This window comes from Vicugna pacos, chromosome 7 (assembly GCF_048564905.1).
Source record: "Vicugna pacos chromosome 7, VicPac4, whole genome shotgun sequence".
NCBI classification, from domain to species: Eukaryota; Metazoa; Chordata; class Mammalia; order Artiodactyla; family Camelidae; genus Vicugna; species Vicugna pacos.
Window position 1 is genome coordinate 16,971,346 of NC_132993.1, and position 14,757 is coordinate 16,986,102.

The 14,757-nt window shown below is 39.8% G+C and overlaps 1 protein-coding gene across 1 annotated transcript in view; it reads right to left on the reverse strand.

Annotated features, from left to right (window-relative positions):
• Positions 1–14,757, reverse strand: part of EXOC4 (exocyst complex component 4) — a 685,089-nt gene that overhangs the window by 98,174 nt on the left and 572,158 nt on the right. The window contains exon 14 of the mRNA XM_006216779.4: positions 12,622–12,800. Coding sequence (XP_006216841.1) covers positions 12,622–12,800 — 179 coding nt within the window. The remainder of the gene's footprint in view (positions 1–12,621; positions 12,801–14,757) is intronic.

Genomic DNA, 14,757 nt, shown 5'->3' on the forward strand with positions numbered 1-14,757 from the left:
CGTACCTCCCCTTTGCCATACGGTGTGTGTTTTAGAAGAATGAGGTTCCAAAGAGATACAGAATACACACATACTGGAAAACAAAAAGAACGAAAAGGAACAGAGGAAGCCCCAATTGCAATTAAAATGCAATAGTCTTCCATGGCATGTCCCAATGCTAGTTAATACAGACATTTCCAATAACTTTAATCTTTAAGTGGTGATGGTTGAAAAAAAAAAAAAGAAATCAAGTTTGCGTTTCTTAAAAGACAAGAGCGAAGAAAATGACTTGTCATATCTGACTGGTTCGGAAATATTAAATCCAATTCTGAAGAAGCAGAGATAAGAAAAGTGCTGTGGAAACGCCATCAGCTTAGCAAACACCAAATAATGAACAATGCGGAGACTGTCCAGCATGATAAAATACTCTATTAGAGGGACTGTTTTTAAATGAGTGATAATTGTGGCACATCCACAGTGAAAGGTTATTGAATTTTTATCTGCAGCAAGAAGCTTTTGACAGACTTGCTGAAAAGTCCCCTACAAATAGTACCTTCTTTAGATGAATTTGACCAAAGGGGTTTTCCAGCATGTAACATCTCTCTGACATTTACAGGATTTTTGCTTCCTTGAAGAATCTCATCAGATATTCTTGGTTTCTGGAAAGACACTTGGGTTTTTTTCATCAGTCTTAAAGAAAAGTCCTCATTATTCTTCCTTTCATAAAAATTGGATTAAGATGTTAGTTAAAAACTCTAGTCGAATCCACCTAGGATTCAGCCACCAGACCTTAAAGATGACAGTACACAGAATTAACTGCTATTCACAACCAGCACTGTGCCCTGGAGACCCACACCTGACACATTCTTGCACCTCGCATGATGGAGGAGGGAGGTCTTTTACATTTTTATCGTCTAGTTTGTAACACTGGGCGTAAATCACAGTATTGAACTTAGGATAGAAAAGTAAAAGAGAATCTTTCCCTAAATACATGACTACAAAATTTGGTTTCAAAATAGATCCTTGGTAGGGGAGGGGGTGGTCAGGGGATTTCCAACTTTTAAAAGCTTCAGCTTCTTACAGTGGGTGAAGGTCAAGATCACCTCTTTTATTTTTTCATTTTTCACTTGTTTTTAAAAATTATAGTAAAAGCAGTTACAATGTGTCAGTTTCTGGTGCACAGTACAATGTTTCGATCATACATATATTCGTTTTCATATTTAAGATCACCCCTTTTAAAGTGCATCCAATGTTGTTCATAGACACATTCAGGGATGTAGCATGGTGCCCATCTTGCTGCTATGATTTTGGGAAACAGCAGAAGAATAACGTTGTCCCTGTGGGGAAACAGAGACACGCTGTCTGCTGTTCCAGGCACACTAGCAACAGGTGGTTATGTTCTTTTTTTAGACCCTGTGGTCGTGCTCTGAGAACAGCCAGGTTCAGTATAGATTTTGTCACCATCTCATCTCGACCTTGGGCCAATGGCCAGCCTTCTGTTTCATGACCATGTTTTGTAAAACTGAGAAAATAAAGGCTTGCTTGTTAACTCCAGCTTGAGGCGGGGATAAGGGATCACGAATTAATGATCATAAAGGTCCTTGAAAGGATGAAATGCAATCAAAGTGTGGAGTGGCATTACTGTCATCGCGGCATCCTTTGGGGCTGTCACAGGCACGCACGTTTGCACACATCCGCCCCTTTGCTACACTTCCCTGGAGCTGGCAGTCTGGAAGTGGTCTTTGTGCACTACCGATTAATAAGTAAGCTGTCTGAGAAAGCAGATCCAGTTTACACTTAGAATCTTTTTCTAAATCCAATCTCACAAAGTGACGGAGATTTCTCACATTAAATCCAGGCCGGCCCCCAATCCTCTTCCTACTCTCCTCGCCAGGAGTTGTCTCTCCCACCTGCTGCATTTAGAGTTTATCTACATTTAGTTTCAAGGGTCAAGAAATTAAAAGACATTCTTTTTCTAGTGAGGAGCTCATGGAGTCATAGCTTCACACTGGGGAGGGGGCTTATCTCACGTTTTAAACCACCCAGCTATCGAGGGCTTTTCCAGACAAGAGCTTAGATTTAATAGCACCATCAGTGCCTCCAGGTACAATCTTTCACTGGCTCCCACTGTAAGAGGTTTTCTCTGTTTGGCAGCCAAATCAGTCCCCTCAGACTTCCTGTTCGAGTCCTGCTGCCCCAGTAGTAGCCCTCCTCTCCCGGCTCAGGGTGCCAGTCCAGGCACCGGCAGTCCTGCACTTCTGCCATCTCATCAGCCCGGCTGTTCATTTCAGCCATTCCAAAGCCCTCTCTTGTCTTCCAGCTTCTTCTGCCTCCCCCTTTCCACAGACATTTTTCATTTCTATTTCTTCTTCCTGTTTCCATTGTAGAGTTTTATTTGATGACACAATCATTCAGCTGGAAGCTCCCAGCCACCACACTTGAGCCATCCCTGGTATTACCATATTTTAAAAAAATATTTCCCTTCTGGATACAAATGCTGGCATTTTCAAAGAAACAGCCACGTAAGTCTTCACGGGTAGATACTTAGAACTCCCCAAATTACACGGCAGCACGCACAGAACAGCCTTTGAGAGCTTCATGGCTGACAGCCACCTCCTTGCCGAGGGAGGTAGGGGGCTGTTTTCTAACCAGTACTCGGGACGGGACAAAGAGCTCGACAGACGACCAGCTGGTTGACAGGAAGGAACTGTATTTGGTTCTGGAATGTTTTTCAATGATATCCGAACCCTCTTTTCAGAGTTTGGAAGAAGAAAAAGGACAGATGTTAATAGAATTTTAAAAGCAACCACAAGACTTTAAATAAAAGCCTGAAGGGTCAGGAGGAAGGGGAAGACCTAGTCCTGCGGAAGGAGAACAGTGAGTGAGACCCAGCGACAGGGGTCATACAGTGTGGCGGTACCACCACATTGTGTTCCCACTGTGTGCTACGCACGGCTAAGAAGTCCAAGTTCATCACCTCAGGTAATGGTTACACCAACCCAATGAGTCTGCATCATTATATCTACTTGACAGGTGAGGAGACCTACTTAGTTCAGAAAAGCTAAATCATTTCCCTATAGTGATACAATAATTTGCCCGATTTGTCCCCAGGTGTGCTTGACTTCAAACTCAAATGTGTACTATATGCCTCCTAGACTAAGGGAGAAGCATGGGAAAGAGTCTATGAATTAACAGAACATCCATGTTTAGAAACAGGCAAAATGCTCATGACTTAGAAGCCATGTGAGGGTATTCAGTGAGAAGAAAGGGAAAACAGAAAGAGTAGAAATGCTTAAAAAGTGGACTAACCCTTGTGTATCAGTACTTAAAATGTGCTAAGGACAAAGGAACATAGGAATCCCACGTGCAAGCCTGAAGCTTGGGTGATAATCAACAGTAATACTGCATATGGTACATCAGTGTGAGGAGGGTGCTAGAGGAGTCCAAATATTTTTCCTTATAAAGTGAGAGAATTACCAGCATCTCCACTGTAACAACACAGGTCTCAGAAAATTTCTAAGAACAATCAGGTGAACACCCGAAGCACAGGGACTTCCTCACACAATTCTTTCTTCATTGGGATCAATTTCAATCACTTCATAAGTAACAATAGAGAACAATGGAGACCAAAAATGAACAAAACTGAATCAGCATAAAATTGTCATTTAGTGTTTTTATTCCTACAATACATATGATTAGTTCTGAAATTGGTACAACATGGAAGTGTATTTGGACACTTCCAAATATTTTAAGAAGTGATAAAGGCTCACACAAAGTAGCTGTGTCAACTAGGTAAGATGGAAACAAAATCTGAATTGGATAGTAGGTGGAAAATTCATGAACAAGGCGTAATACCCATGGTAATGTAAATTTCTCAGTAAACAGGATGCTCATGAAACTAAGCAATGCCAATGAATTTGGAAGCCGTCAGCAAGAGAGGAAAAAGAATGGTAAGAGTGAAACCGCAGAATGAGAGTCAGTTTAAGAAAATGACAACTAATAAGGCCAAAAAATGGTAACAGCAGAGAAAGCCCAACCTTGGAAAGACGATTAGAGAAACGAAATACGTAGAGTTAGACTAAGCAACTCCTGAGCAGGGGCTGTCTGATAACAGTCTACAAATATTTGGAACTTGTAAATACCCAAGCAGGAGAGGAATTACCATGCATGGAGTTTTAATTAAAAATAATCAGATGAAATTCTGACAGGAAAACTCTGGCTTAATGGTTTAACAAAAGCACAGCTGAAACAGGACAATGTCCCACGAGATCTTGGCAAGGGACATTTTTATTCTCATTTGTGTCAAAGCAGAAAAACAAGCAGCAAGGGGAGGGGGAGTCTGCATTTTATCTTTCATATGCCATTAAGGCAGACAAAGCCGATGATCGTGAACTTGATTCATATTCAATTCCTATTCCACCTTCTAGAAAATGGTAAATCCTAGTAGGAAATGCATAAAGGCCTCCTGGTTTGCCACAAAACCATGTATTTGAGGGATGGGGGTGTACAGACACACGGACCGTGTCCCTCTTTATTTTCAATAATATAATTGACTTGTAAAGACTTCCACCTTCATTCAATCAGTTTGGCAATTGCAGCGTTTTGTGTTACAAGAGACCCTGATTCCTCGCCCTTCTCATTTAGGTGACTTGAAAAAGGTTAAGAGGAATGTTTTTATTTTTAGTCAGACTTGGGGCCAGTTTGGCTGACTAGGAACTGCTAAGCAGAAGTGGGTCGTCGTCTGACTCTGGTACAGAAATGAAGTACAGCTCTCTGAGCCTGGTGTTCTTGTCTGTAAAATGGGAAGTCATGTTAACCCCAAACTTTTGAGACTAGAACTGGCAAAATAACTCCAAAGCATTTCCCAAATATAAAGAGCTATGGAAATTAAAGAAGAATTTAGGAGGGGGTGCTCAAAAATCAGTGGTTCTTCACCTTGGCTATTTGTTGAAATTGCCTGAGGAGATGTTAAAAGGTAAGATATTCTGGGCATCTCCCCTGGAGAGTCTGATGGAAAGCTCAGGAGATGATTCTAATATAAGCCAAGGTTAAGAACCAATCCTGTAGAACAGTGGTTCTCAACCTCTGAGTCTAATGGTTTGGGGATGCCCAGGCCACACCTCGGAACAATTAAATGAAAATCTCGGGGAGTGGGGCCCAGCAGCAGTATTTTTCCCCAGCATCAGTATTTTAAAAACTCCCCAACTGATTACAATTGACTTGCAGCTGACTTTGAGAATTGGTACTCTAAAAGGACTTGTATACGGGTTTTGAGCCAACATTGCACTTCAGAAGAATCTAATGCAAATGGGTTTAAATAAGACTTTATTTTTAGTGAAGAAAATTCAAATAACTCTTTTCATCTCAGCATGGCTCCCTCTGGAATTAATATGCTTGTATACATTTATTAAGGATTGTTTAGCACTGTGGCAACTAAGAAGCGGGTACAGGCCCTAATAGAATGCATTGCTCAGGGTATAAAAAACAGTTCCTCCCACACAGAGACTTTTAGACCCACAAGATTATAATCTTTATCAACTGCATAATTGTTTGAGGTGGGCAATAATTTTTTTTTCTTAGCAGCTATCCAACTTGTCCAAACACTGGGCTTATAATAGATGCTTTCATCATGTTAAAAAAAAACAGTCACTAGAAAGATAAACAGACAAAAGCAATTTGTGGTGATAAAGTGGAAAGTCGATCTAGAATTCAGAAGGAACTGTCTAGAGGGGACTACATGAGTTGGAGGCATAAAAATCAATCCCAGAACATGACCAGTGATAATTCACATTGGTAGGAATTATCCTTAATATGATGTGATGAGAACAGTTTATCTTTGTGGTTTTCCTTCTCAAAACCCATGAGCCCAGTCTAATCATGAAAAGAGATTAGACAAACATATTGAAGGACATTCTGCAAAATATCTGACCAGTATTCCTCTAAACTGTCAAGATCATCAAAGACAAGGGAAGTCTAGGAAACTGTCACAGTCTAACTGAGCCTAAAGAGACAATGACTAAATGTATTATGATATCCTAGATGGGCTCCTGGAACAGAAAAAAGACATTAGATAAAAACTAAGGAAATCTGAATAAAGTATAGAATTGAGTCAATAATAACGTATCAACATTGGTTCATTAGTTGTGACAAATATAAGATGAAAACAACGGGTACAAGAAACCCAACAATTCTGTCCTATCTTTGCAACTTTACTCTGTAAGTATTCTAAATTAAAATTTTTCTTAAAAAAAAAATCAATCCCTGGAGTCCCACAGTGGACATATTAGCATTTATCCATGAACTGAGGTGTGGAATTACATTAGTAGCTGGAATCTGAGCATCATGAGGAAAGTGTGATGACTGGACAGCAGCCAGGTTGGAAACAAGCAAAAAAGGAAGCTACAGTTATTTTATATTGGTTGATGTGAACATTTCTCAAAATAATTAAATCGAATAATAAACTAACCAAACTGCAACAGAAGTCATCTGAAGGTGTGCAAATGTGCCAATAATATGAAATTACAGTCCTGCCACAGGGAAACATGTGTCTTGTCCTGTGCCTGACTATGTCGGGAGAAATAAAAGATTCTGAACAAATTATATAAATATAGGAAAGGGTTTCCCAGAAGTTTTCCATGCAAGAAAAGTCTTGTGAGATGCTCTGGGGTGAGAGAATTCCATTGATAAGTAAGTTTGGGAAACACTGCATTGCTGTAATTACTCCATTAACATATTAAAGACTTTAAAAATTTCACTGTATGCAGGAACTATATTTAATGTTCTTTAACCTAATCTCAAGTGTACTTGATCACTAAACTTTTTTTCCCTTTAGTAACAATAGAAAAAATTCTGGACAATGCTAGGCCTAAAATATACTTCTCTGCCAGAGGATATGGAGGCTAAACAATTGAATTATTTATCAACAATTGAATTATTATTATCGATAAAACTATGTGAACATTTCAAGTCTGTTTCAAAAAGCTAAGTATATGGACGGGCATTAGTTTATCAATAAGACCTTTATCAACAGTGACCTAGGTGACTGACCTAAGTACTATCCAACAGGACGTTCTGTGATGATGAAAATGTTCTACGACTACACTGTCCAATACAGTGGCTACTGAGCATTTGAAATGTGGCTAGGATGACTAAGCAAATGAATTTTCTATTTTAGCTAATTTTAATGAATTTAAATTTAAATAGACACACAAGGTTAGTGGCTACTGCAGAGAACAGTACAGCAGCTAGAATATATTCTATGACATGATAACAAGACAAGTGAAGTTTCTAACTTAGAAAATACTTGTGGAACATATCAAGAGGGTGAAAATTAATAAGATATTTTCTTTCAACTAAGATGAAATTCAAAAGGGAGATGTACAATAATCCTGCATATTTAAAGCACAAAAAGTCTGGTTACACACAAGACAAGGAAGATCAAAAATGATCACAAGTTAACTGTAGGCATTAAAGTGCTTTGATTAAAAAAATGATAAGATGACTTTCCTGGATAGTTCAGTAGGAATATGGTATGCATGGAGCTGCTCTGTACTGCCAGTACTTAACCTTGGTACTGGTCAAGACGGTACTTAACCTGCCAGTACCTAATCTTGGTCAAGACAACGATGCAGTAGAGAGAAAATTAAACAGGCAATGTGAGGACTTGTTCCCATCCCAGTTCAGGTAGAGACATGCAGAGTGACCATTCTGAACCCTTAATGTTAACTTCATGTGCAAAGTAACTTGAGTTGGACCAGATGATTTCTAAGATCCCTAGCAACAGTTCTACTTTAAGAAAGAAGTATAATTCGTACACTTACATGTCACTGCAGCATTATGCACAACAGCAAAGAGGTGGAAGCAATCGAAATGTTTGAAAGATGCCTGGATAAAGAAGATGTGGTATATCCACACAACAGAGTATTACTCAGCCTTAAAAAAGAAGGAAATCCGGTCATATGCTGTAATACGAATAAATTTTGAAGACAGGCTAAGTGAAATGAGCCAGTCACAAAAAGACAAATACTGCGTAATTCCACTTGTATGAGAGCATCTAAAATAGTCAAACTCATAGAAACAGAAAGTAGGAAGTAGTTACCAGGAGTTGGGGGTGGGGTGGGGGAAATAAGGATTTTTGTTCAGTGGGTACAGTTTTAGTAATGAGAGATGAAAAAGTTCTAGAGATCTGTTGCACTGTAATAAATACATAATTAACACTACTCTATTGTACCATACACTTAAAACTGGTTAAGATGGCATATTTGATGTTGCCTATTTCTTACCACAATAAAAATAAGTATATAAATAAGTGCATAACTAATACTATGACTCCTGAACCAATTCCAGGAACCTAAATTATGAAATTTATTTGACCTGGAAATTAGATGTTAAACCCTGTGACTTCTCAAGCTAAAAAAAGGTTATGATATGACTTTTTATGACTTTTTTATTATCCATGCATGTGGGCACAGCAGGAACTTCAGTAATGAGAACTCAGTAAGCCAGAGGTGAGAAAGTCTGGGGTCAAAGGAACTTACAACATGGGTCACATTCACAAAGGCTAACAGTCAAACCACCATCCAAGAGAGTGTCAGTGAACTTGGGCCTGATCTGGGCTCCTAATTCTATTAGATCTGGTTGCCAAGGACTCAGAGACTGGGACCTTTGGGCCTAGTCTTTAATATCCAGAGATGGGCAGGTAGGGGCCAAAGAACTGTTTTCAGATACATTAAAGTATTTTATTGAAAAAATATTCAACATTTCTGAAGCATAAGACAGAAGAAAGAAGTTTAGACTGAAGCAAAAGAACTTTAATAAAAAGATATTGACTTCCTTGATGGTAATGTTACTTAAAGAGCAGAATATATGATCAAGGAAGTTTTAGATTCTCTAATCCTGGAGATTTTTTTACAGAATCCAAGACAGAGAGGAGGGCGCCTCTGAGGAAGCAATGCAGACAAAATAAGCCCTGGAGTCCCCTTCGAATTCTCTGTAGTCTATTTTTAAAAGCAACACATCTTGAAAACAAAAAGATAAAACACAAAAGAAAATCATTAGTGTTCCAAACGAATACACTCTAACAATTTTTATGTAGGTCACATTTTGCTGAAAATTTCCTTCACTGTAACAGTTACCCTCAGAGTTTTTACTTAGGATTCTTGCAAACAGCAAATACTACAGAGGACAGATATTATTCTGTGCCTTTACTACAAGGCTGAAATTGTGATCAATGGGGGAAAATAGGTGTAAACCTAGATCCCGAATGCCCACTGCTAAATATAATTCTGCTCAACTTCCTTGTACTGAAAGCATATTTGTTAAAACTGAACATAAAGAGACTCTAGAAGAGGGAGTGAGCGACTAAGTTGCAGGTGGGGGTCAAGAGTCAGAAAATAAGGTGTATACTAAAGGAATCTGAGAGACCCAATGAGAGGAGGTCAAGCTAGATTATTCCAAGTCTTCTCTGGGACTGTTTTGGGAGACAAAAATCCTCTTTTTGTCTGAGATGAAATAATCTTGTGGCTGTTGATGGCCAAGGATGTGGCCCTATGAAAAGCTCTTATCTGAGATGGACTGCAATAAAGAGAATACACCAACAAACAGGGAAAGGGAGAGAGAGGGAGCAGGTTTGTAAACATGTTTGTGACGTGACGTTATCCCATGAACCTCTGGATCCAGCCACACCTGAGTCTTCTGATTTACTACTTTTATAAATCAATGCATTCTTTTTCCTTTCACTGGGCTGTGACTTTCAACAGAAAGAATCTTAAGTAGAATAGGTTAAGGAAGACTGAGCAGGGGCACACCAGCAGGAATGAAGCAGGAACCATGGATTCAGGTAGCCCGAAGTAAGAGCTGTGCCTTTGGTGCAAGCATGAGGTGAGGATACTCTTTTAGTGTAAAGAAGACAGAGTGATGTTTAGGCCAACACTAAAAGAGATGGAAAAACTATCTTTGAAAAAATGGTCAAATCTTATCTCCTCAACAAATGACCAGCCATGTTCTGCCACGAAAATGCAATACTCTCTTCAGTAAGTTGAAAAATATTTCAGGAAGAGGAGAATCCTAATGTAATATCTCAACAGATATTCTACTATGAAAACAATTGTCTGCCAGCCTCCTCCATTCCATTCCATGAATAGCTTCTTAATATAATAAAGCTCGGCATTTACCATATCAAGTAGTTAAAAGGATGTGCACAGAAAATAAACTTCTATGCTTCTTTCCTTGACTTTCTCTCCTCCTGACCATCTACTAGGGCCAAAGGGCTGGAGTTTTCTTCACGTTATCTAGTCTCCAGACTTGGAACCACTTCTGCTGAGGTCATCATTTGGTTCACTTTTCAAAAGAATAATAGACAGCTGTCCCTTCTTCCCTTTCTAAAGTCACACTGACATGGAACAATCAAAGTAACCCATTATCAGAGAATTCCCTGCTTTGTTCAAATTATAAACATCAATGGGCCTCTCTCCTAGGAATTCAAAGACTAGGTGAGTGTGGGTGAGCGAGGCTTGTTGTTAGCAGAATAAACCAGGTTCTCTTGCTGCTTTGTTTTAACAAAGGCAGCACAAGCAATGATTACAGCTCACTTGGGTTTGGCGCTGACTAGCAAATGCTGACAGCTACTTAAATCACTCACTGGGTGGAATAATCACCCTGAAAGGAACTGAGAGGGTACAACTTATATTATAAAATGGATCTGAGCACATGAGACAAAGTATTAACAGGGGTGGTACAAGAGGTCTTTGTCAGAATAACAGGGAGGATGGAAGACATGAATTGGACATTACCTGTACTGGGGACTCTTAGTGACATGAACACAACAGGTAAATCGTGCAATTACAAAGTTGAGTGTAACTCAGCGAGCATCCTTCTCTTCTGGAAAACAGCTGAAGCCAGGCGAGCCTGTGTGACTCTCCCCATGACTTGCTATAGAGAGTGTGTCCTCTCTGGCCTTGTGGAACCCTTTCAGGAGGGCTAGAACAGAAATGTGGAATACTGTGCTGCTAGAAATAAGACTGCATCACTCAGGGTTAGACTTTGACGGCCCACCAAACGAAAGGACTCCTTGCAATCACCACTAATAAACCGACCGAAGCAGCCCGACATTCGCAAGCGTCAAAGAAAACCAGGACAACAGCTGTTCTTCTGCAGCTAGCAAAAGGGAAAGTCAGCGGTTTCCGGTTTGTTTTGTTTTTTGTTTTTTTGGGTGGATGGGGTGAGTCTGGGAGATAAGATGACTAATTTCAACTACTACTTGTGACAGGTCCCCTGACATGACAGGATTATCCAGTGGAAGACCTTCCAAGGATGCCTACTTCGGCAGAGCCTGCTCAGACGCTGTACTGCGCCCCGCTCTCCTTAGTAAGTGAATACATTTCTAAGAACAAACATGTATAATTTTACTGTCAGCTAAAAGTAATGCTTTAATCAATAAAAAGTGTAAACATAAAAGCATAAATAAGAAGTAGTATTTAAGAAGAATTCTAAAGCAGAGTATGTGATCTCAGCTGCCTCCTCCTTCTATCCATTTTCCTCACCCTCTGCCGACCTCCAGGACAGCCATGTGATCAGCACCGGCCTGTAAGTCGTGTGCATGTCAAGGACTCCTAGACTCTGTCCATGGGGCCTGTGTTTCCAAGCAATGATTTACTCCAGTGAATTTCATCCACATCTCTTCCCTCTCTGGGCTGCAAATCATGGTTTAAGTAATAATAACTTTTCAAAACAGTGATAAAAATTAACTTACTCTGAAGTTCATGGTCCAAATGATAAGCATTTTCCTTCTAATAATCTTCTAACAGTTAACTCTAATACTAAGTTCAGAGAAAATATAATTTCTTTCATGTTCTTGCTGTTATTTTGCTTTTTTCCACCCCGTTTTCTGTCTCTCCATTCAAGCATTCAATCTGCCATCTCCTTTATTTCTTCTTTGTATCATTTTTTCTTTATTTGCCTTTAACTGCTTAACACTTCTGAACTAGCACTTTTTAAAAGTATTTATGTTATGGTTACTGAATAAAGTGTGTATATCCTCAAGTTTTCAAATTATTTTCTGAGTCACTAATCTGATAGAAAGAGGGTTCCCATTTTGACTTCATACCCTATTCCTTAATTTCCTTGAAATGTATAATGAAACCATCTTTCATCCATCTCTTTTCCAGAATAATTTCTCTCAGTCTCTATTTTCTAGCACCATAATCACTTCTTTTATTCTCTTTTTAGATACTTTTTCATTCATTTCCTATCAGTTAAAATGAAAATGACCGCATGCTCAGCTTTGAGCTCTGAGACAGTTTCTACCCTTGAGAAGTTATAAGGAGGACAAAGAGTATTGCTTTCTGTTCTTGAGACATGGTGGTTCAACCTTATACGGTTTTGTGTTTCTAAGGTTTAATATCAAGCTATGTTAACACGGACCCTTTTTGGTTTCCTGCGCCCTACACAGGGAAGCGGAGATGACTTCCCTTTGCAGAATCACAAAATACCAGAGGTTCAGCACCAGCAGAATTCCTGCACCGACCTCCTGACAACACAAACACATCCCGTAAGATGACGTGTGTACACACTCGCATTTCAAATCAAAGTACTCAGTTAAGTTCCTCAGCTGTCCCTACAAGAACCACCCTGCAAGGTACTCACTCTGGGATGTAGAAAGATTGGAGAAAGCCGACTTCGTTCGACCTGCTAACCATTCCAAGCTTTCATGCATATTGGCCAAGGCTTTGAGGTCGCTGACGTCACGGAGGATGTCTTGTGGAGGGATTAATTTATCACCCAGGTTCCCAATAAGAACTTCTGATTCCTTGCCAAAGGCTGCCCTGCAAAACAAGTCAGAAACACACTTTATATCCAGCATGGAAAAGACAGGGCTGGACAAGACTTTCTAACACATGCCTAGCAAAATGGTTGTTATAGTCATGGTATTTCAGCAGGCTGTTTTTCCTAGGTTTAATTTTGTGAGAAAATTATCATATATATATGCACACTTAAAATTACTCTGGTAGGAGAAAGAGTTCTGGAAGCAGGACGAAGTGACTCTGATTCTTGTACCTTCAACAGGAACCAGTGTGGACCTGACATTTACAAGGGCAGTTCCCAGGGGTGGCTTCCATGTCTGTTCTTTTGAAATAGGCTTTTCCCTTGCCTCTTCTGCTGTGGGAGTTGAAGAACAGCTTAGGGTGTTACCGATACACATGGTTGGAAGGTTATTATAATCTATAAAACAACCAAGTTAACCTGGCACCTAGACAATGTTTTAAAACGTTCAAAAACAAAGAGGGCCCAGCCTCTTTAAGAAAGCAGATTATAGTTGAGATGGATGACAAGCCTCACTCATTCATTCATTTATTCACTTGTCCTAAAAAGGATCGGAGGCAAGTAAGCTATAAAGCATGAAGGTATTCATTACTTGGACAGAGAAATTAGTAAAAATCAATGTGGGATCCTTTTCCTGGCTGGAAAAATATAATCAGGTGGATTTCACAAAAAGCCCGGTATCTTCGTAATGTTTTTCTTGTTTCCGGGGGGTTGAAAAATCAAGTTATGTGGGGTTACAGAAGAATGAAGTTGGAAGGGACCCCCCAAGACCATATGCCACAGCCGTTGCACAGATGAAGCAATGGAGGCTCAGGAGGTTGACTGTTTTGCCCACAGGACACACAACTGGCAGGGCTGGGACTTAGGTCACCTAAATCCCATAGCTTTTTTCCTTTCAAACACAAGGCTGAAATGATACAAGACGACTGACAGTGTTAGGGAGAAAAATCACACCTTTTCTGGAAAGTTACGCCCAGGTGGGTAAGCAGAGCTGATGCTGCCGGAGGCTAGAACAGGTACCTGTAGGTTTTCTGTAAGTCTCAAAGCTTTTAAAACTCACAACACCTTAAATGAATAGAAGGCAAGGGCTTTATTTAAATAGAACAAACCAAATTATTAAGTTTCAATTAGCAGTGATTATTAATAGTTGACATACAGTCAGACGGATGTGTAACTGACACCTAGGCATTTAGTGCCCAGCGCTACAGCAGACACTGGATGTTGAAAAAAGTGACTGCTATGAACTAAATTGCTTATTAAGTTATTATTAAATGCTACCAAGTAGTGGCTCATGATAAGGCTTTTTATTTCAACAGAGGGTAACATTTTTTAAGGAAGGGCCTGATTGACTAAGTCGGGAAAGTTGGGGTTACAGAGTCAGTAACAGTGCAGTGGTCAGAGCACAGGAACCCTGGATGTGCATACAATCCTTACTCGGGGGGTCTTGTTAAAGGTCTTGGGTGGGACCCAAAAGTCTGCATTTCTAACCAGTTTCAGTCTCCTCATCTGGGAAGCATGTTTTCTTTGTATGCTAAGGGTTAGCGCACAGGCTATTAAGTCAGACCAACACGGGTCTGAATCCTCAATCTGCCAATCAGTGGCTGTGTGATGCTGCTCGACTGCCCAGAGCACTGTTAGCTATGGGTTATAGTACTGACCTCGTATATGAAATAACATAAGTAGAAGGTGAAGTGATTTAAGAACTTCACTGGGAAAATTTCAATTATTACAAAAGTAGAGAGAAGAGTATAAATAATAAACTCCCAGGTATCCGCTGCTCAGCTTCAATTACTAGCAATTCACTGCATTATTTCATTTATTCATCTCTACTTCCCATTCCACCCCCTCGTGGATTTTAAAGCAGATTATTCAGGTGGTGTTACGTGCATAACACAGGGCACGGAATTCGGTGAAAGCTAGTAAGTTGTAGTTATTATTATTCTTAGCTCTGTTGAGATG